General features: G+C 45.8%; 1 protein-coding gene across 2 annotated transcripts in view; it reads right to left on the bottom strand.

Annotated features, from left to right (window-relative positions):
- LOC138758440 (collagen alpha-1(XI) chain-like) overlaps positions 1–21,757 on the bottom strand; it is a 337,229-nt gene that overhangs the window by 246,060 nt on the left and 69,412 nt on the right. For both annotated transcript variants that reach the window (XM_069927352.1, XM_069927353.1), the window contains exon 5: positions 3,140–3,271. In XM_069927352.1, the coding sequence (XP_069783453.1) occupies positions 3,140–3,271 (132 nt within the window). The remainder of the gene's footprint in view (positions 1–3,139; positions 3,272–21,757) is intronic.

Genomic DNA, 21,757 nt, shown 5'->3' with positions numbered 1-21,757 from the left:
CGAATGTGATGTCAGGGCAGTCAATGTGCTACAACACCGCAATGTCTTGAAGCTGGATGCTCTAGTCAACGGGATTGACTCCAGTTACATCCGTCAGAGGTTGCTGGAGACGGAGCCCTTAACCTACGATCGGGCAGTCACTCTAGCCAAAACACTGAAAAGTGCTATGCGGTCTAGTGAAATGCAAGAAACCGAAGGGGAAACATCCATGACTGCTGGAACCCCAAAGGAAAGAAAAGTGTGAACCCCTGGCAAATGCTACTTCTGCGGTAACAGCTGGCAGCCAGACAGATGTGCTCGGCTCGATTTGCTACCTGCAGCTATTGTGGGAAACTCGGCCACTTCGTTAAAGCGTGTAAGGTGAAAAGTACTCCCACTGATAAGAAGAAGAGAAGCCAAGAAAATTCATCCTGGAGCTGCAGGAAGGGAAGACAGACAGCTTAGCAGAGATTCACCACACATGTGAAGCGGTGGATTGCAGACTGTGGGTGGTTTTTACAAGCAGATTCTACAAATTGGAATTTATGGTTGTAAAACTAAAAACGCCGGGCAGATGAATCTGCTGATCAACGGCCAGGGCTTACCCGTCCAGTACGGACACTGCAACTGAAGGCGGCAACGCGAAACCACTTCAGTATTTTGCCCTTGTATAATCATGAACTCAACCTCGACTATGGTCTCAACTCAAAGATGGAGTCTTCACCAAAGGAGAACAGGGGAAGCAACAACTACAATTCGGAGGGGCAAAGATGGTGATGGATGGAGATACATGATGGCAAGGCACCTGAATGTATCAATTCTCACGTTTCTTCTCCCCTGTCTCCCATCCATATCCAATTAGCACCTTTAGTCATTTGCTCTGTACACCTCCCCCACTCATTCTTCCCTCCCCAACCTTTTTATTCCTGAAGAAGGGCTCAGGTCCGAAATATTGGTTATATATCTTTACCATCTTTGGGTGCAGCGAGACCTGCTGGGCTCCTCCAGCATTCCTGTGTTTTTACTACAATCACACCATCTGCAGACGTCTGTGTTTCCCTCAATTAAATATGGCCCAATTGCAATCCAGAAGAAGAGATCTTTCCCTGGATGGAGGAGGTCACCCAGACAAAGGTGGGGGGGTTTGAGAAACATCGAGGAGGAGATAGTGAAACGTCAGCGTGCCAGGAGTCTGTGTGCTAGTCGGCACACTCATTCGGGATGGGACCATGGGATTTGGTGAGAAGTGAGCTGAGGAGGTGATTTTTGAGGAACTGAAGAACAGGAAACTGTCCAATCAGGAAAATATATGAAGATATGTCTATCCTCTTCACCACGGGAGACAAATTAAAAAGGACGTCATGCTTTGAGGGAGTCTGGAGCAAGGAAAATCAGACACATGATTTCCGGCAAGTTGAGCAGCAGATACCAGATCAGAGAGGAAACTACGGAGAAGAGTCGGAGCCGGGAACCGTGTTGTTAGAATGGAAAAGAAAGATTGTTCCGTCCAGGTTGAGTTCCTGCTCCAAGTTATAGTGTACTTCTCCTCATTGTCCCTCCACTTTGGTGGCAAGTCTACGAATGAAAGGCAGGCTTCATTCAGAGAAAAGAGCGATTCTTCACACGCCTGCTACAATCAGGGAGCCTTCCCTTGGCTCACTGCAGCGGGAGGAATAAAATCATCCCATCCGGTCGCGAGAATGATTTTACCTTGGTGAAAACAAGGGTCAAGCAACAAAGAAAAAAAAGGAGGCAAATTCTGGGAATACTCAGCAGGTAAGGCAGCATCTGTGGGGAAAGAAGCAAAACAACCATTTTGGGCCAATAAGCTGTCATCAGAGCTGGAGAACTGAGAAGACAAATGTATTTTAAGTTACAGGGAAGGGGATGTTGAGGGAACAGAGTCTTTATCAGATGCACAATTCAACAATTACTTAAAAAAACAGCCATTGCAATAAAATGATACAGCAATAAATAGAAACTTAACATGGAATAGTATAGCACAGTACAGGCCTTCAATCTATCTAATCCTTCCCTTTGTGACAAGTGAAAACCAAGCACCAAACAAAGACAGTAGGGTTTTCTGAATTTGTTGAACTTATTGTTAAGTCATCAGAAGGCTTCCTGATCCTGTCAGAGGCTGGTATCTGGAGCTCGGGTTGCCAGTGGATTGTGTGCTGGAGGCAAATCGACTCGCTTTCCCTCGTACTGTAAGGGGAGCTGGTCGATACTAATGGTGACTCTTTGCCTAACACCCAGGAATTTGAAGTTCATGACCCTCTCCACTGCCGACCCCTCGGCAAGGACTGGATTGTGTTCTCCTGACTTCCTTGGGAAATCCACAATCAGCTCCTTAGTTTTGCTGACGTGGTGACACCACCAAATGAGCAGTTCTATCTCTCTTTTGTATGAATGAGAGTTTTAAAAATAATGGAAGCAGAAGAGGCAAAGGTCAACAATGAGGGGGTGTCAAGCATTGGCCAGAGGGTGACCCTGTCCCTCCAAACCTTTCTATCTATGTCTGAATGTCTTTTAAACATCATATCTGTGCCACCTCTACGACTTGTTCCATACACCTTCTGTGTGAGAAAGATGACTCTCATGCTCCTTTTAAAACTTTCCCCTCTCGTCTTAAATCGTCACCCTCCAAGTTTTAGATTTACCACCCCTTTGAAGAAGACTGTGACTATTCATCTCATCTATGCCCCTTGTGATTCAATATACAGTAAAATCCCTGAATAAGTGAATTTTCTGGTTGCTTGAGATTGTGGGTTGTGTGATTGGCGAACTTATGGTGAGGCAAGCCAATTTTAAACCTAATATTTCTTTTACCTATTTATTTCCCGCAATTTCTTTGCTGGTTTCCTTGAACTCCGAATAATAGGGGTTTTGCTGGATGTCTACCCTCCTTCACTCCAGGGAGAAAAGTTCCAGCCCATTGAACAACAGAACCATAGAACACTAGAGTGCAGAAACAGGCCCCTTCAGCCCTTCTATTCAGTGTCGAACCATCTGGTCTCTCCTTTCAGTAACAGTCTCGTGAAGCTTTTCTACATCTGTTCTAGCTCCAAGACATCTTTCCTGCAGTGGAGTTACCATAACTGCACAGTGCTGCATGTACAGTCTCACCAATGCCTTTGTGTAGACTGAGTGCACCCACCTCATCATCATTCACCGGCACCAGAGACTGCAAGGCGTAGGGCAGAAGGGTGTCGCAGTCGGGGATGTACCGCTCACAATAGGTGTAGGCTGCCTTGGGATCCGTTGACATGAGTAGCTGTTGGATTTCACCCTGTGATAAAGGGAAACAGAACAAAATGGCTCACAACAGAGGCTACCCACACCCAAGACATGCATTCAGAACATAGAATATTACAGGACAGTGCAGGCCCTTCAACCTTCGATGTTGTGCAGATTTGTATATCCGTGCCAAAAAAAATCTCTAAACCCTTCCTTCCTTGTAACCCTCCATTTTTCGTTCACCCATGCGCCTGTCTATAGCCCTTTTCACATTGGCTAAATGGTAAATTGGCAGTTCAACGCTGGACCGGTTCTCTGCGCCCCTCCATGGACTCCGTCGACACCTCCCAGTCCCTGGGAAAGGCAGTCACTGTATGGAAGGAACTGCCATACCCTGGGCACAATCTCTTCCTCCTTCTCTCATTGGGTAAAAAAGGCTCAGGTGTGTGAAAGTGTGCACCAACAGGCTTAAAATCAGTTCCTTCCCTCCAGCCATCGGGTCTTGAATGAACCCCAGAACAGTGCTTTCAAGCTCCCTTTGCTTGGAACTAATTTTTTTTTATTTACGTAATTCCATACTTTTTGAATTTACACTTCTATTTTAGATTCTGATTTATTGTCAGAGAACATACACAACATCACATACAGGCCTGAGATTCTTTTCCCTGCGGGCGTGGCAGAATTACCACTTGTCAGTCGTGCAAAAAAATATAAACTGGACGCAGCGTAAACATGTGTTAAACAAATAAAGAACTGTAAACAGATAACGAATGTAAACAAACTGCCTGTGCAATCTGGCAACCCGTCAGATGGCTCGCAGAAGAACCTTCACAATAGACAAGGAAGAATATGACAAATAAACTTAGCAGCTTCTACAACGAAAGTAAGATTCAGCGTGGGTGTTAATCTCTTTGCAAGGTCCCAGAGTAATGAATAATGCAGTTTTACATTTTATTTTTGCAAATTTCTTAGCTTCAGAAGATTAAGTTGCTCCCTGTACTGCTCCCAATATCCAAGCAGAACAGCAGAAGAGTGGACTTCTCGACTGTTACCCTGCCAGCTAAACTAAGTCTGCCGGGAGCTTAAATTTGTGCAGCCACTCTTAAAATTTCATGAAAAGAAAGCCCAGAGTTATTAATGCTTTGAGCAATTAAAATTGAGCTTTCTGGACTGAAACATGCCAGATCACAGAGAAAGATCTGCAAGTCTGCCAACAACAACAAATGCCTTTTGACGGCACTTTTAATCTGAACCAAATTGCCTCAAAGTGCACGAAGGAGGAGTATTCAGGTTGGTGGGGTGGGGGGGGGGGGTGAGCAGCCTCAAAGCTCCCACAAGAAGGGGGGCTTTAACACATCTTAATGAGAATAAAGAAGACAGAATTCAGGGAAAGAGTTCTGAGATGTGCAAGCAAGCTCCAAATGGATTAACATCCTCTTTAACGGAATGAATAAACTTAAAAGCATTCTTGCCTCGATAACCACATTCAGCGGTTCAAGGGAAAGAGCAAGTCTATTCAAAGAGATATTTTCAACTCACTGTTTTAATTAATGTTGACACTAATCTAATGTTTGCTTCCAGGAACATCTATATTATACATTTATTAGAACAAGTTTAACAAGTTATGATATTTTATATAATAAATAACAGTACAATTTCTGGTGTTAACCAGTTTAGGTGGTGTAGTGCAAGCTGCAAGTTACTTGTCAGCTGCTCCAAAACACTGTAACCTCATTGGCATTCACTATACCACCCAGAATACTGGCAGTATCCTCTCGAGTCACGCTCAATGCATCGCAGGGTCTGTCCTGAGACTCCATGGCCAACAACCCTCTCCTAGGGGAGCACCTTCAGTAGTTCGAGAGGGTGCCTGCTCTGAGATAATAATCAGGTATACCTTGATGAAGGGCCTAAGCCGAAACATTGGCTATGTATCTTTCCCTTTGCTACCCTGTTTGACCTGCTGATTTTCTCCAGCATTTTTATTTATAATAATTAGGCACTCCATAGAAGCCATGAGATCCCAGTGGTGACGAATTAAGAAGTTGGTGCTCTCATCAATACGGGCAGGCAAGATTAGAGAGCGGCACAGCTGGTGGAATGCTATTTCAGCAGTGGAAACTTCGGTGCTATCTGTAAGGAGTCTGCACGTTCTCCCCGTGACCAGCATGGACTTCCTCCTGACTTGCCTTCAAAGCATGTAGGGGTTGTAGGTCAATTGGGTGGCACAGGCTCGTGTACCAAAAGGGCCTGTTATTGTAGGTCTGTATGTATAACAGCACAGTTAGGGTAGCGGTATGCGCAATGCTATTATAGCAACAGCACCAGGAAGGCGTTTCTGCATTCTCGCCATGATCTACATGGATTTTTTCCAGGTACTCTGGTTTCCTCCTCACCAAAAATGTACCAGGATTGGAGGTTAATCGTGGTATTTTTGGAGGGACGGGCTCATGGGCTGGAAGGGCCCATTACGGTCTTTCATCTCTAAATTAATATAAAAGTCTTTATACTGGGAACGCAGGCTTCAACATTCAACCAAATCACTGCAGGGAAAGATTAGAACATCGTCCAATTAGAAGACAGAACATTTCTTTAAGCTGGATCATCTTTGTTTGTTCATGAACCTGTTCCCACGGATATCCTCTCATTTCTCGTGGCCAAAATATCCCTTGCCATCACAGAGTCACGCAACGGTTGTGGTGCAAAATGAGGCCATTTGGCCCAGAGTCTCTACCAGCTCTAGCTAATCTCACTCCTGTCATATTTTGAGTTTTCTTCATGCACGTCATTGAAAATCCATTTTCTGCATTTGCACTTCCTCCCCAGTTGATCTTGGTACCGACAGTGATGAACACAGTGAAAGATTTCACCAGGACACTGCGACCAGTAAAAATCGGGGCAACTAGAATCCATCGATACTGGGCACTGAGATGAGAGGCATCAGATGCTGAGTACAAATGAAAAAGAGCGGCTAAAGATTTTTTTAGGTCAGGTCAACGAATCCGATAAAACATACTGAATTCAATAAAAGTTAATTTAATGTTTCTCCAACTTCCTACGTGATACAGCAAATCTGAAATGATCTTTCATAATCCCCAATTTTTTTTTCAGGAAGCAAACATTTTGTAAAGCGAAATTGTTGCCCAGTATAAGTAATGATCCTAATACAAAGTGCTGTAAACTTCCCGCAAATCTGAGAAGAGTTTTCACTGTGCATGCATTTCTCAGCCAGTTTCTTGCTGTTCTACTCCCAACCATTCCGTTCCTCCTGGTCAGAGCATGCACTGCCTGAGCAGATTGTTGAATCATCCAGGCAAGCACGAAATATCAGAGCGTAGAGAAGGGCCAGGGACCAAGCACCGGTAAATGGGATTAGTACAGATGGGTCCACTATGGCCAGCACAGATGTGATGGGCCAAATGGCCTTTTTCTGAACTGTATGGTTTGGAGGTGCAATCTGTGCATTCCCATTAGGTTCACGCCAACCTAGGAATGTAGGAATCTCGCTCCAGTTCACAAAGAGGATTTCCCCTTTGTCTGCCAAAAACGTCCAATGAAATATTTGTTGGCCCTCTTAAAGTTTACAAGTATATTTTCTATCTCAAACAATAGCACACGAGGTACATATAAATACAGATACAGTCTGGCACTTTCAGTACTTTAGAATTCCTTTGGAAGAGTATGACCCACAATAAACAGTTTGCTTTGAATCAGAGGGAAAACAGAAATCTGCAGACATTGTGATTGAAGTAAAAACACATCGCTGGAGAAACTCAGCAAGTCAATCAGTTTATTTTATAAAGCAAAGATACATAACCAATGTTTCCAGCTTGAGGCAGACCTTGCTGAAGGGCGCAGGCCCAAAACATTGCTTATGTATCTTTGCTCTATAAAGTGCACTGTTTGACCTGCTGAGTTTCTCCACCACTGTTTTCACTTGTTTCGAAATCAGTCGTTAGGTGCCGAGTCAGGCCATGTGGCCTAAACAAAACAAGTAAATTTTACTCAGAAGACAGAATCTATCAAAAGAGAGTTGGAAAAAGAAACGACATTAGCTTCCCCAACAGGTCAACTTCTCCAGACGAGCACTGAACAGTTCATTGTTTGCACGTCAATGTAGAACAGAGAGGAGGAGAAATTTCTTCAGCCAGAGGGTTGCAATTCTGCAGAACTTGTTTCCACAGGTAGCTGTGGAAGTGAGGTTACTGGGTGTATTTAAAGCCGAGATTGTCCAAATTTTAACATATCAAATACCAGCCATTCAGTTCAGTCTGTGCAGCCCAATTCACACCCCATTAACCTACACCCCCTGATTTAATGGTGGGAGAAAACCCACGCAGACACGGGGAGAATGTACAAACTCATAAACAGATTCAAACCCCGGTCCAGATCGCTGGCACTGTCAATGTATTGTGCCAGCAATCAGGATCAGGGTTCGAATCCCACGCTGTCTGTAAGGCGTCTGGACGTTCTCCCCATAGTCAGGGAATCCAGGGTGATGAGAAGAAAGTTGAAGAGTGAGGCTGAATTGGAGGATAGATCAGCTCATGATGGAAGGGCAGGGGAAATTTGATGGGCCTACCTTCTGTTCCTATATCTTGTAAAAATCATTTGTTGCTTATAAAGCATGACTTCCAGGCATGACCGACCGGCGAATTGCCCAATCTTGTCCATCTTGATTGGGAATGGCGGTGTCAGCAGGTGGCCTTGTCAGAGCTAATGTAATTGAATCCCTCAACCTCCCCTTCCCACCTGGAGCCTGTCCCAGCTCATTCCCCATGACCATCCCCTCAATCTCTGTCGGCTGCATCATCTCATTCCCCATCGTTTAAGCGTGCTGACGAAGTCTCAATGTTGTAATGAGAGCAATACGGTCCAACAAATCCCATAGGACAACAAGGATTCACGAGCCAAAATCATGGATCTGCTGAGCATTTCCAATGGACACTCCAGTTTCCTCCCACCCTTCAAAACATTCCGCTTGTTGGTTAATTGGGTGGCAGGAACTTATGGGTCAAAAGGGCCTATTATCATGCTGCATGCTTTCATTTAAAAGGGGAGGCCATTCGACTTATCGATTCCTCACTCACTTTCCTTGCAGTCTCTACTCCCCATCAACTCCCTACCGATTTCACTATGCACCAACAAACTTGGGGGAATTTACTGTGGCCATCTAGCTGACCAACCGCATGCCTTTGGGACGTGGGCCGCTGGAGTGGTGAAGCAGACACTCTACCCATTGCACTGTCCACTGAATCACATTGAATCACAATGGGGGCGGTGAGCACACAACACTGTAACAGCGCCAGCGACTTGGGTTCGAATCCAGCGCTGTCTGGACATTCTGCGTGGGTCTCCTCCCACCCTCCAAAAATGCATGGGGGCTATTGGTCAATTGGATGGCACAGGCTCGTGGACCGGAAGGGTCGGTTACTGTGCTGCACGTCTAAATTAAAAATGCAAATTTGAAATGGAGTCAGGGAAATGGCCGCAGCAACTGATACATCCAATAGAAGGAATCAAAAAGCAGGCAGAAATTCTGAGCCCATCCTTCCAACTCCCCACAAGAAAACAGCATCGTTGTCAAATATTTTCACGGAGAGGTCACTGAATGAATTTTGTTCCACAGATCATAGCACAGAAAGAGCCTTTGTTCTCCTTCTGCCCACTCAGGGTCAAGTTACGCTCTCCTTTGGAATGGACGAAGGGATTTTATGCATCAATATGTATAATTAATCCCTGGCCCCAGTCCCACCCAATTCCCCAAGTTCATTCCAGTCGCTGTAAACCTGCAACATGGAGAGATTCCCTTGGATTGAGGCCGGGCACCTGTATCGCAAGCAGTGGGATTCCCAGCAGGAAATATTGGTTGGAAAAACTGCACCATCTTGCATACTGGAGGTAGCAGATGGAACACCCACCAGCTGCAGGATTGGTGGGGGGGGGGGGGGAAGAGAGCTATATTCGAGGTCAGCTTGCAGCTGGGCTGGGTAGAACGGGGAGAAGATATGAAAGAAGGCTCATTAGGCAAACCAAAACAAAGTGAGGAAGGCAGGACAAACAATCCCCATTAACCAATTCTTCACTTACGTCAGTGGAATAGACAGTTGGAATTAAGACTACTGTCAGTGACAGGAACGCACTTCCACAGTGGGGCATCACTTTGCAACCCAGCAAGACAAATCTCATTTGTAATTAGTTAAGCTCCACTCAAGCATTAAGATTTGGTTCAGTTATGAATAGGCAGCTTTGATGAGAAAATGGTTACATCAGATCCTTCCCAGCCTACAGTGGAATTCCCCTGGCAACAGGCTCTCCATTGGATCTCCGTAGGCCACTGAAGGCACAAGTCAATCAAGGGAGGCACATGGTCAGAAAGAGGGGTGCATGGCTTTGGAAAGGGTCATGGGGCTGCATGTTTGGTGTTGCAGTCAGCGCCACGATTTTGCAGCGCCAGCGATCGGGACCTCGATTCGAACTCCTGCGCTGCCTGCAGGAGTTGGTACACTCTCCCTGCGTCTGTGTGGGTTTTCCCTCGGGGCGTGACTCCGGTTTCCTCCCACTGTTCGAAACGTACCAGGGGTGTAGGACTCGTGGGCCAAAGTGGCCTGTTACCGTGGGGTATGTCTAAATTTATTTTAAACATTAAAATTGCATGACCCCTTTTCCGTAGCACCTCGAACATCCCTTCCTACTCAACTGCTAATTTCTTTCACACACTCTTTATAAAAGAGATCCAAGAAAATATGTTTAAAAAAAAAACACACACAGAAGATCTGGGAGAATTTTGAGTTGGCAGGCATCTGTAGTGAGTGGAAAAGGAAACAGGCTTGTGCATGAAGATTGTGAGAGAGCGTGTGTGTCTGTTTGAGAGAGAGAGAGAGAGAGAGAGAGAGAGAGAAGGTATGGATAGAAAAGAAGGGGAGGAGAGGGTAGCAGGGCGGAGGAGGACAGAGAAGGGGAGCAAAGAGAAAGAGGATAATAAAGGACAAAGAGAGAGAATTGCAGAAGGAGAGAGGGGAAATGAGCCACAGAGGGGGAAAGTGTTGCGGGGGGAGAGTGTTACAGGGGGGGGAGAGGGGAGGTTACGGGAAGGAAAGGGGAAGAGAGCTGCAAAGGGAGTGGGGAACAGAGCTGTGGGGGAGAGGGCCCTGGGCGGTCAAGGTTGCAAAGAGGGAGACATTAGCCGGGAGGGGGGGGGGGGGGTGGGGAAAGATGGGGAAACAGGGAGGGAGGGGGTGGAGAGCCATACAAAATCAGAAGCAGCCAAAAGCACAGAACATCATTTTTCCGAAGTGGTGGTGAGACACTGAGATCCAGTCACCATGAGCTAAGTGCTTGGACCACACACTTGTTCAGGATCCCAGTCTGAACCTCGGCCGACAGGTTCCTGCAGCCTTCGTGAGGTGAAGGCATGGAGACAGCACTTAATGTGATCTGGCCCATTCCCAGTGAGCCCCTCCAGTCAAAACAATCAGAGACCTGGCACCCAGGAGCAGTTATTACACCACATCTGAGGGGATTCTGTGTAGTTTCACCAACCAGAAAAAAAATCACTAGCACCTTTTATATCAAAATCAGTTCCATAAAAGCTTAAGAAATCTGAGGAATGAGGAAACACAACCCCATGAGCAGTGTTCAATGAGATCCAGGTATGATGTGGGGCTGGCCGCAGTCCCAGTTTCCTGCTGATTCCCCACAACACTTGACACCCGGACATCAGGCCTAGCCCTACCCAGATTCAGCAATTCAATCTTCCCAGCTCAGTAGGGCTGGGAATTCCAACATTCCCAATCTTGAGACAAAAAATATTCTTCCTTCACCTCCAGTACCAATAGGCAACCATTACACTCACTATTCACGCTATTGGGTTCAAGGGTATCCAAGAGGACCACGAGGTGTCGTTCCTCAGGTTCACATCTGGCCTCACTCTGCCAGCATAATCTTGCCTTCCAACATTGGGTCTGGGGCCATGGAGATCATGGCTCTTCAATCACTCATCCAAAAACTGTTCAAATTTAATGGCTTTCTGCCTTTCAGACAGTGAGGTGTAGATTTGCAACCCCCTCATCTCTCTCCAATCTGTCAACCAATTGCTTTCCAGCCATTTAGTTTATACTCAAGCCCCTCAGTATTTTATCTGCACCAATTAGTTCTCATTACCCTGATCTCAAATTTCAAAGCTCAAAAGAAAAATTGGAGAGGGATATGGTGTAACACTGTTCTTCACTCATTATCCCTCTTGGCACACTGGCAGAAGGACTGAGGGTCTAGGGCTAATTGGGTAGTTCCAAAAGCTAGCATGGATTCAACGGACCAAATGGCCACTTCCTAGCACTTCAATATTCAGCAGGGTAGGGCATCAAGCAGAAAAGGGTGCCAAAGTATAGTCTGGCAATTGTCCTTGGGACAGATACAGCAAAAACCCCTTGGATGCTGGATTGGGCCATGTGGTGGCGATTGAGTCGGTAAATAAAAACTTGATGGTATTGACCTTGAAAAATGTGGGCAAAATCGCAAATGGCTGAAATGAAATGTTTTAAAGCCGTCACCAAGGGTGGCCCAATTCAGCATAGCAGTTTGCGTTATTAGAAGACCAGCGACAGGGGTTCGAACCCGGCACTGTCCGTAAGGACTCTGTACGTTCTCCCTCTGGCCCGCGTGGGTTTCCTCGAGGGTAGTCTGGTTTTCTCCCAGCCTTCGAAAACTTACGGGGGCTTTGTAGGCTAATTGGGTGCAGTTGGGCATCACGGGCTTGTGGGCCGGAAGAGCCTGTCACTGTGCTGTGTGTCTAAATTGAGAATGGCCACAGATGCCTGTCCTTTTATAAACTAAATGGTTGGAAAGCAATTGGAGAGAGATGAGGGGGTTGCAAATCTGCACCTCACTGTCTGAAAGGCAGAAAGCCATTAAATTTGAACAGTTTTGGAATGAGTGATTGAAGAGCCATGATCTGCGTGGCCTCAGACCCAATGTTAGAAGGCAAGATTGTGCTGGGTAAAGACAGAATGGGGAAAAAAAAATAATCTCCTTCTATAAATCCTCTCCAATTGTCACCCAGGCAGCCAAAAGTAGGCCTGGTGGATCAGGAAAAAAAAAACTGGAGATGGGCAAGGGGCCAGAAATTGGAGAGCTTGGCGAATAGAAGGCTTGCAGTGAATGAATGTTGGCTGACGCAAAGGATATGAATGCTTGGGAAGTCTCCAGGTTGCTCTGCTCTTGTGAACTCAGCGTCTCGCGTTCGAGTGCAACATTTGAACAAGGCATACCGCTGATCTGCAACAACTGCATGTCACATCATCTTATCAAATTGGAGCCCAAGGATGCTCTAGTCTTCACAGCTAATTGAAAGCTGAAAATTTCAGCTACTTGACAGAGGAAAGCTTCGGCCAGACGCTGCAAAACATGTACACTTGGATCTACCACTGAGCCAAGTGGGTTAAGAGCTTAAAGCAAAGTGAAACTTGAGAGCCCCACAAACACTTCCCCAGCTGATGAAAAATGAAATCCAAGCGGATAGACCAGTGTGCCAAGATGGATAATGAGTGGAGAACAGTGTAACACCACATCCCTCTCCAATTTCCGATATTCTGCCGGTTTTAGCTATTGGGAAGCAAGGGACAATCAAGAACTTGGTGAGATGTAGACTGAAGAAACTAGACACTTTTACAAAGGTGTACTTGGAAGACCTCACTAGAACATAGAGCATTACAACATACCTTGATGAAGGGATCAGGCCCGAAATGTCGGTTCTGATTCTTTACCTTTACTGTATAAAGGACACTGCTTGACCTGCTGAGTTTCTCCAGCATTTTGTGTTTTCGCTTCAACCACAATATTTGTGGATTTTCATGTTTTATTTCTTAAACACCTCTATTGTTCTAGTCTCCACCACCCTCCCTGGCAATGCATTTCAGCCACCCACAACTCTGTAAAAATCTTTTCCCCCGCTCCCCCAAAACCTTCCTCCCTTCACTTTGTGCTCATGTCCTCTGGTGTTTGCTATTCCCGCCATGGGAAAAAGACCTTATCTATGCCTCTTAGAATCTTGTAGAACTCCATTCATTCTCCTCCCATCTTCCTTCACACAAAGAGAAAAGCCTTGCCTCATATTTTCCAATCCAGGTAAATCCATCCTGGTAAATCTCCTCTGCACCCTCTCCATGACTTCTACATCCTTCCTATAAATGAGGTGACCAGAATTGAACACAATACTCCATGTGGTCTCACCAGAGATTTGTAGTTACAACTTTCCCTCCCAACTCCTGAACTCAATCCCCCAACTAATGAAGTCCAGAATCTCATAGGCCTTCTTAACTATCCTATCAACCTGACAAGACTGGAAATAATAGAATTAATGTCAGAATCGTGTGTATAGGAGCAGAGATGCCCTCCTGCAGTTGTACAGGGCCCTGGTGAGACCTCACCTGGAATATTGCATCCAGTTCTGGTCCCCAAATTTGAGGAAGGACATACTCGCTATAGAGGGAGTGCAGCGGAGATTTACAAGGTTGGTTCCCGGGATGGCAGGATTTACATATGCTGAAGGATTAGAAAGTCTGGGCTTATATGCGATAGAGTTTAGAATGATGAGGGGAGACATGATTGAGGTATATAAGATTATCAAGGGGCTAGACGGGGTGAAATCGGATTACATGTTCCCAATGTTGGGAGAAAATAGGACTAGAGGGCATAGTTTAAGATTACAGGGAAGGCCCTTTAGGACAGAGATGATGAGTATTTTTTTTACCTTGGGAAGTGTGGATCTGTGGAATGTTTTGCCGCAGAGAGTGGTATGGGCAGATTCGCTGTATATGTTCAAAAGGGAGTTAGATAAGGTTCTTGTGGGCAGGGGAGTTAAGGGTTATGGGGATAAGGCAGGGAATGGGTACTGATAGTGAATGATCAGCCACGATCTGAAAAATGGTGGTGGCTCGATGGGCCAATTGGCCAACTCCAGCACCTACTGTCTAATGTTATCAACTTGCGCAGTTTATTCCAGAAACTTTGAGCAGAATCATATCAAGAATAATTACTGGTTCATTGATCAAAGAACCATGTCGAGGTTACAATCTGCTTGCTGCAGACAAATACATGATATTAAACATCTCCTCCCTGGAAACAAATCAAACTCTCCATCTCCAAGTCCCTCCCTATTCAGCCAGTTCCCACAAATCCACTGCATCCAGATGTGGATCATACCTTCCCTTACAGCAGCTGTTCCTGGTGGTAAGGTGCCAAGTTCTAGCGTTCCTGCTGGAAATCCACGTGGGAAAGTAGCGGGGACAGGCTCAGAGTTCCCCGAGCGTGATCGCAAGAGGAATTTAGCATGATCGTATTTATGGTGGAGCAGAGTTGAGGGGACAAGTGGCCAACGTCTGCCCCTAGCTTCTCGTTTTCTCCCCCTTCCTCCACCACTCATTCCATTCTAAATGTTTATGCTTGTTCTACAATATGTTGACTCTAATCAGCTGGAAGAGAAGTAAAGCCACAAAGCTGAAGAAAGTCAGACAGTCAAACTGTGTACTTTATACTGCAAAGACAAAGATACTTCACCAATGTTTTGGGCTGAAGCCCTCCAACAAGATATGAAAGAAATGCAGGCAGACGCCTGAACAAAATGGTGGGGGAGGAGCAGGAACCCAGTCCCACAACCAGGACCTGATAGGTGGATAAGGGAGGGAGGGCACATCAGGGACAAGGGGGAGGGGAGATGTCTCTGAAAATGAAGACGGAAAGGGGGTGGAGTGAAAGGATTAAAGGAGTCAAAGGGATAGTGGATGGAGGGAGAACAGAGAGAAGGTTGGCAGAAACCAGAGGGGCTGGCATTAATGCCGGGAGAGCACCCAGACGGAAAGTCATGTTGCTCCTCCAATTTACGGGTGGCCTTGGTGGGACCGTTCATGATTAAAGATACATAACCAATGTTTCAGGCTTGAGGTAGGAAAAAATGTAGGCAGGCATCGATGGCCGGGCGGGGGTGGGGGGGGTGGTGGGGAAGCACAATCCCAAATGCAGGAAGTAATAGGTGGATAAGGGAGAGAGGGTACAGCAGTGAGTGGGATTGGGGGAGGTGGGGGGGGGGGGTTCGGGAGAGCAGGGATTTGACCTGCTGAGTTTCTCTAGCATTGTGTTTTCAATCTGCGGAGTTTTGTGTTTTGCTTCAAGCTACGAGCGAAAACACTGAGACAACCGCAGTTTAAAAAAAGCAAACGAGTTGCATGTGAATTTCAACAATGTTAAATCCAAGGTGGTGCATTTTACTGCAAGGAAAATGGCAAGTCCAGAGTGTAGAGCGCGTCAAAAGAACCAAAGACTCGTTGATCCAAACCAAGGCTTTTATTAACTAAAAGACTGGAGCATATCACAAGTAGGTCAACCAGTCCAGAATGACCTGGTCTGGCTAGGAGCAATCCTATAAGACCTGCCAGTAGGCGTGGCTACGCTCTCAGCCAATCACAGTCATCCTACACTACCATCTGTACAGATACACATTGGTACTATCACACAGAGGAGGTAAAGGAATAAGTGCTCCAATCACAAAAAAGCAGCCACAGTCAGTACCGGATTTAGACTTGGTGAGGCCCTAAGCAATAGAGAGTTTGGAGGACCCTTGTTGAAGGTCTCACACAACTTGAAAACATAAATGCATTTTAATTGCTTCACATCAAGGCATTTAGAGTGAAAAATATAAATTATTTTCAAATGAATGCATTTGCTGATTACATATTTATCATTTTATTATTGGTTTCTCAATATTCGCTCTGTTAGAGCCCTGCTTGGGGTGATTAAGAGCTGAATTTGACCCAGAAATTGTTTCAATACTTGAAGGACCTCCTGCCTTTTCCTATTGGGAGAAAGATAGATAATCTAGTGGTTAAACATACAATTAGGATTTGGTTTCAGTTCAGAAAATATTTTGGGCTCTAAAGGTTTCAGTCCTATTTTATTGAATTTTTTTTCAAACTTCTTTGATGGATTCTGCTTTTAAGGAATGGTCCGATTAGTATTAAACACTTTTATTGATAACTGTCTTGCTACATTTGAGCAACTTTCTTTTAAATTTAATTTACCAAATACTCACTTTTTTTTTAAAGATATTTGCAGATAAGGGACCTTCTCCATTCTCAATCTTCACAAAGGTTAATAGCTATTGTATCTGATGTTCTACTGACAACAATGCAGGCTTCAGTCAATAAAATTGAAAAGGCAATGGGAGCAGGACCTCTACATTTCTAATTCTGATGATTTTTGGAAGTCTATTTTTAAGTTGGATAACCCATCTTCTCTCTGTGCCCATCACTCCTTGTTACAATTCAAAGTTGTGCCTAGAGCTTGTACGTCTAAAGTTAAATTAGCCCGTATTTACCCTAATATTAAATCTTTCTGTGACAGAAGAATGAGGATGGATCATTAATTCATATGTTTTGGTCTTGTTTGACACCAGCCAGAAGAGGAGTTTCGTACTTTATCAATAATTATTAATGTTAACCTAGCACCAGACCTTGTTTAGGATGGTTGAATGGCAGGTAGCGAAATTGTCTTCATTTCAATGTCATGTAATTTGCCTTTGCAAGATGAGTAATTATGATCAGAGGGAAAGATGCTACCTCTCCACTCATAATCAATGTAATATCTAACTTTGGAGAAAATAAGATGTTCTGTAGGTGGCTCGTCAATGCCCTAAAGAACCACGTGTCCTACCCTCCAGTCCACGGCTCCTACAACGTACGTAGACCGAGGATGTTGACCTGCGATGCCTCACAGTACGGCCTAGGGGCAGCCTGCCTGCAGGATGGAAGACCAGTGGCGTACACTTCCAGGTCACTTACAGACACAGAAATGAGTCTCAGATTGAAAAATAGCTACTGGCAGCGGTTTTCGCCTGCTCGAAATTCAACGATTGTGACTATGGCAGAAACCAACCACTTACCTCTGCGACCATAATAAACAAGCTAATTCACACAGCGCCGGCGAAACTGCAGCCTAGGATGCTCAGGCTCCAGAAATACCACGTTACCCTTGTACACAAATGCGGCAGGGAAATGCGTTTTGACGATGCCTTATCACAGGTCGAGGAAGAGGACACTTTTGATGTGATGACAGTAACCTCGGCCCGGCTGGATGAACTGAGAAAGCACCCGGAAGATGATGTAGCCCTAAACATCCTGGCCCCACTTTCGTTAGGGGCAGCTGGCCATCCAAGCAGCCCAGCCTGCCACCAGCAGTGTCACCTTTCTTTCCTGACCGCGACGAACTGCTTATTGGTGAGGGTGTAATCACGAAGGGCCTGAGAGCAGCCATCCCTAGCAGACTACGCAAGGGGAGATCCTGCAGAGAGGGCACCCTGGCACAGAAGCAATGAAATGCAGGGCGAGCGACAATGTCTTCTGGCCAGGTATAACAGAGAACGTAGATGAACATTTCTGGCCTGAAGCCTTCATCAGGTTATGAGCAAAAAAGCAGCTGAGTTTCTCCAGCAATTTTATGTAAATTTCCAACTCTTAGGCCTTCTTAACTATCCCATGTCAATGATACATAAATTCTCTATTTGGTCCCATTGTTACCACTGTGTCCCCTTGTAGTTACTTTCCCTCATTGTTTGAGGGGCCTCTCAAGGCCTGGTAATGGAAGGACTCCAGACTGTGGTCCTTCCCTACAGCGCCCTCACATTGGCTGCACAACGCATCAATCTGTCCCTCAGCACTTCCTCCTGCAGCCTGGAATGCGCCGGTCAGCAGCGTCCCTTCACCACACTTCCGCGTGCTGAAAGACCAAAGGCTTCAGGCCGACAAAAGTGCATCCCTCACCAAGCTGATGACCTTCCTGCAGCTCTGGAGGCCTGTCTCCGCGTGCGTCCCTGGGAACAACCCGCAGATCAGAGAGTTTCCCATCACGCTGCTGCTGACAGTAAACCACAACAAGGACCCTTGCCTCCTCCGCACCCTCAGCCTGCTCAGAGGTGGGCAACTGTCTCCACTCCACCACAGTCATCTTGGGAACAAAGTGCATTCTGTCATACCGCAAGGATCTGACCAGGAGGGCGCCCCTCACCGCTAGCCAGGCCAAGTCCTGCTACTCGTTAGGGAGCATTGGCGGTGAGGCATTTTGCCAGACGACCTGGACAGTCCATTTGGGGAACCACGCCACAACATCCACTGAGTCCTTGTCTCTCAGCATCTTCAGGATACTACATGCTCAGCACTGCCTGATGAACCTATGCTCAAAGGTATTTGGAAACTTTTCCACAAAGATAGGTGCATACTTGCTTTAAGGCCAGTCTCACGCTCCCCTGCTCTCCTTAATTCACCAGGGTCCTTTTTTGCCTGGTCTTGCAGGTTCACTGGAAAATACTACTGTGTAAAAATCTGAAAAAAAAGGTGAATTTATAGTGTGCTGCTGTATTTATAACAATAATGTGCAAATGTCCCAAAAATTTGAAGGCCCAAGGGTGCCAGATAATTGGAATTTTCACTGCACCTCGTTATCATCCTGGCTGAATTTAGATCCCACAAGGGAACCTCAGACCTTCTTGACACACAGGTTCCAATGCCAGAATGGGAGTGGGGAGCAATTGGCAACTAATGTGATCGCTCCAAACATGTCGAGAGTTTGTTTTTGAATGTGGTCACTGAAAGAAACACTTCGAAATCTTAATGCCTGAACCAGGTGTCAGCATACAGCACTAGCACTTAAAACGCAGTGTTTTGATTGGTAGAACTAAAAAAAACACATCTTTGTTCTGTCTGCCTGGAAGTAATTCAATCCTCAATTCCCACCACTAAATCCGGGCACACAGACAAGCCTATCCCCCAACTAATATTTTTTCTTGCTGTTCCATTGCAGTTGAGTGTTCCGAAACCTCAAGTTTCCCAAAACTAATTGTCACAGAGTGCCAAGAAATTCTATTACAAGTGAACACATGCTCAGAATTTGGAAATCACCTCATCATCCCAGATGCTGCTTGTGCCTAGATCAAGAAAAGTCTTCGCCTCAATTAAAGAACTCTTCACAGTACTGAGATTTGAGAATTAATTGCATTCTTTCCCACAAACTCTAAATCAGCACAGATTTCCCCAGGCATTCTGTGTGAAATGTATTGAGTAACAGAATCGTCCATCAGGAAAATAGGCTCTGTGGAACACTGTGTCCATGTTGAACTTCAAACGCCCCCTCACATTAATACCACAACAATTCTGTGTTATTCTTCAGAGACAAAGAGAGAGAGAGAAAATTAAACAAAAACAGAGAAAAGAGGAAAAGAGAGAAAGACAAGTAGAGCAGGAAGTGGGGTCGGGGACTGAGGACGGAGGGGGAGAGAGAGGACAGCAAGCTCACAATCAAGGAGAAGAGTTGAATCACTTTGAATCAAAGTGTATTTTCTCTCATCCTTTTCCTTGCTGAACAAATGGCTTCCAATCATTGCCCAAAAGTCACCTCCATTGGCAAGTAATTCCAGACGAAGCCAAGCTCAAGTCTAACTGCAGCACGTTTCGTCAACAAAATTGGAGCATATTTAATATGCCCAGACTGCATGGAATGCCAGAATCTGGTGTGAATTTGGAATCTTGCTGGAAAGAGTCGGCAGTGGGGAAGAATTGTGAGTTTTGAGCCAGGTGCTGCACAGAGGGGCCGAAGAGGCTGGAATACACCTGCCCATCATGAAAGCTGATAAATATTACATCCAGGTGGCCCAGATGTGCAAGTCGTCAATAGAACATCAGGAATGGAACAGGCATTAGTCTGGCAGTGGACTGCAGCAGATGCTTTGTGCATCTGTTTTACCAAATGGTACTGACTGTTTCATTGCAACAAGCTTTGCTCTGACATAACTCATTGGGTTCCCCTCTGCAGCCTTTCAATCCCATTGCAGCCCACCCTAATCCACTATTAAATCTCCTTGTAATCTAGTGGCACATTCCCATTAACTTTCCTCCCAGATTCCACTCACCAATGCAACAGGGGCAACTGGCCCACTAACCCGCACATCTTTTGTGGGGGAGAAGGGGGGAGGAAACAGGAGAATATCTACGTACTCACTGTGAGCAAACTCCTGCAGCCAGCAAAAGAGGTCAGGACTGAACCCAGATCACAAGTACATAAGGAAGGGGATGAGCACAGGAGAGAGACTGAAAACTGAGCTGAATGATGCCCCAAACAGTAACTTCGCACTCAATCTCACCAAAACTAAGGAGCTGATTGTTGCCTTCAGGAAAGGAAAAGCCAGAGGTTATACAATCCAGTGATCATTGTGGAAATCAGAGGTGGAGAGAGTGAGCAAATTTAGATTCTTGGGAATTACTCTCTCGGAGGATTTTTCCTGGTCCCAACACACCAATGGCATCGGGAAGAAAGCACCCCTACTTCCTCAGGAGTTTGGGGAAGTTTGGTATGACACCAGAAACCCTGGCAAATTACTAGAGGTGTGTTGGAAAATGTGCTGACTGGCTGGTATGGGAACACCAATATCCCTGAGCGTAAAGCCCTCTAAAAGGTAGTGGACACAGCCCAGGATATCACAGGCAAAACCCTCCCCACGATTGAGTGCACCTACAGGGAACGCTGCCGTCGGAGGGCAGCAGCGATCATCAAAGACCCACGTCACCCAGCACACGCTCTGTTCTTGCTGCTGTTATCAGGAAAGAAGACCAGGTGCCACAAGACTCGCACCTACCAGGTTCAGGAACAGCTGCTACCCCCTCAACGACAAACTCAATCAGGGACTAATTTAAGGACTCTGACTTGTGCACTTGATCGACTTTCTTTTTGTTCTCTCTGTATTGCAAAGCCAGTTTGTTTCCTTTCTGTTTATAGTTCTTTGCCAACACCCAACCCCAACCCACCAATTTTCCCTTGCAACCGCTGCAACTGTGTCTGCCTGTCCCGCATCAGACTTGTCAGCCACAAACGAGCCTGCAGCTGACGTGAACATTACCCCTCCATAAATCTTCGTCCGCGAAGCCAAGCCAAAGAAGAAGAAGCAAAGATACAGTTTACTTTTTTGCACTATCAATAAGTGGTCATTCTGCCGCGCCCGCAGGAAAAAAGGTTGTATGTGATGTCATGCATGTTGTCTGACAATAAATCTGAACTAAAAGTAGAAGTCAACCATCTGACCCATTGAACGTGCTGCGCCATTCAATAAGAACACGGTTGATCTGACCGGAGGCAGCTTCACCTACCCCTCCTTTCCCACTTCCCCCCCCCCCAAAACCCTCAATTCTCCGAATATGAAAAAACCTAATTACCTGTGGCGCACCTTTAATGAGGCAGCCTCTACTGCTTCCTTGGGCAGAGAATTCCACGGATTGACCTCTCATTGGGAAATCCCCCTTCAACCAAGAAGATAGCACTTCTAACCTGGAGCACGGCTGTGAAGGCAATCCAGGGACACCGGAGAACCTCCTGCATCAGTCGAGTTCCATTGCTCAAAACTTGAGAGCCGTGCATTCACCTGTTCCAGAATTCCAAGTTCCGGAATTCTTTCCCCCCCCTCATCATATTTCGGATGCTCTTAAAACCTACCCCAATGAGACAG

This window comes from Narcine bancroftii, chromosome 3 (genome assembly GCF_036971445.1).
Source record: "Narcine bancroftii isolate sNarBan1 chromosome 3, sNarBan1.hap1, whole genome shotgun sequence".
Taxonomy (NCBI): domain Eukaryota; kingdom Metazoa; phylum Chordata; class Chondrichthyes; order Torpediniformes; family Narcinidae; genus Narcine; species Narcine bancroftii.
The sequence above is the reverse complement of the archived record's forward strand: the minus strand, read 5'-3'. Positions and strand labels throughout refer to the sequence as shown.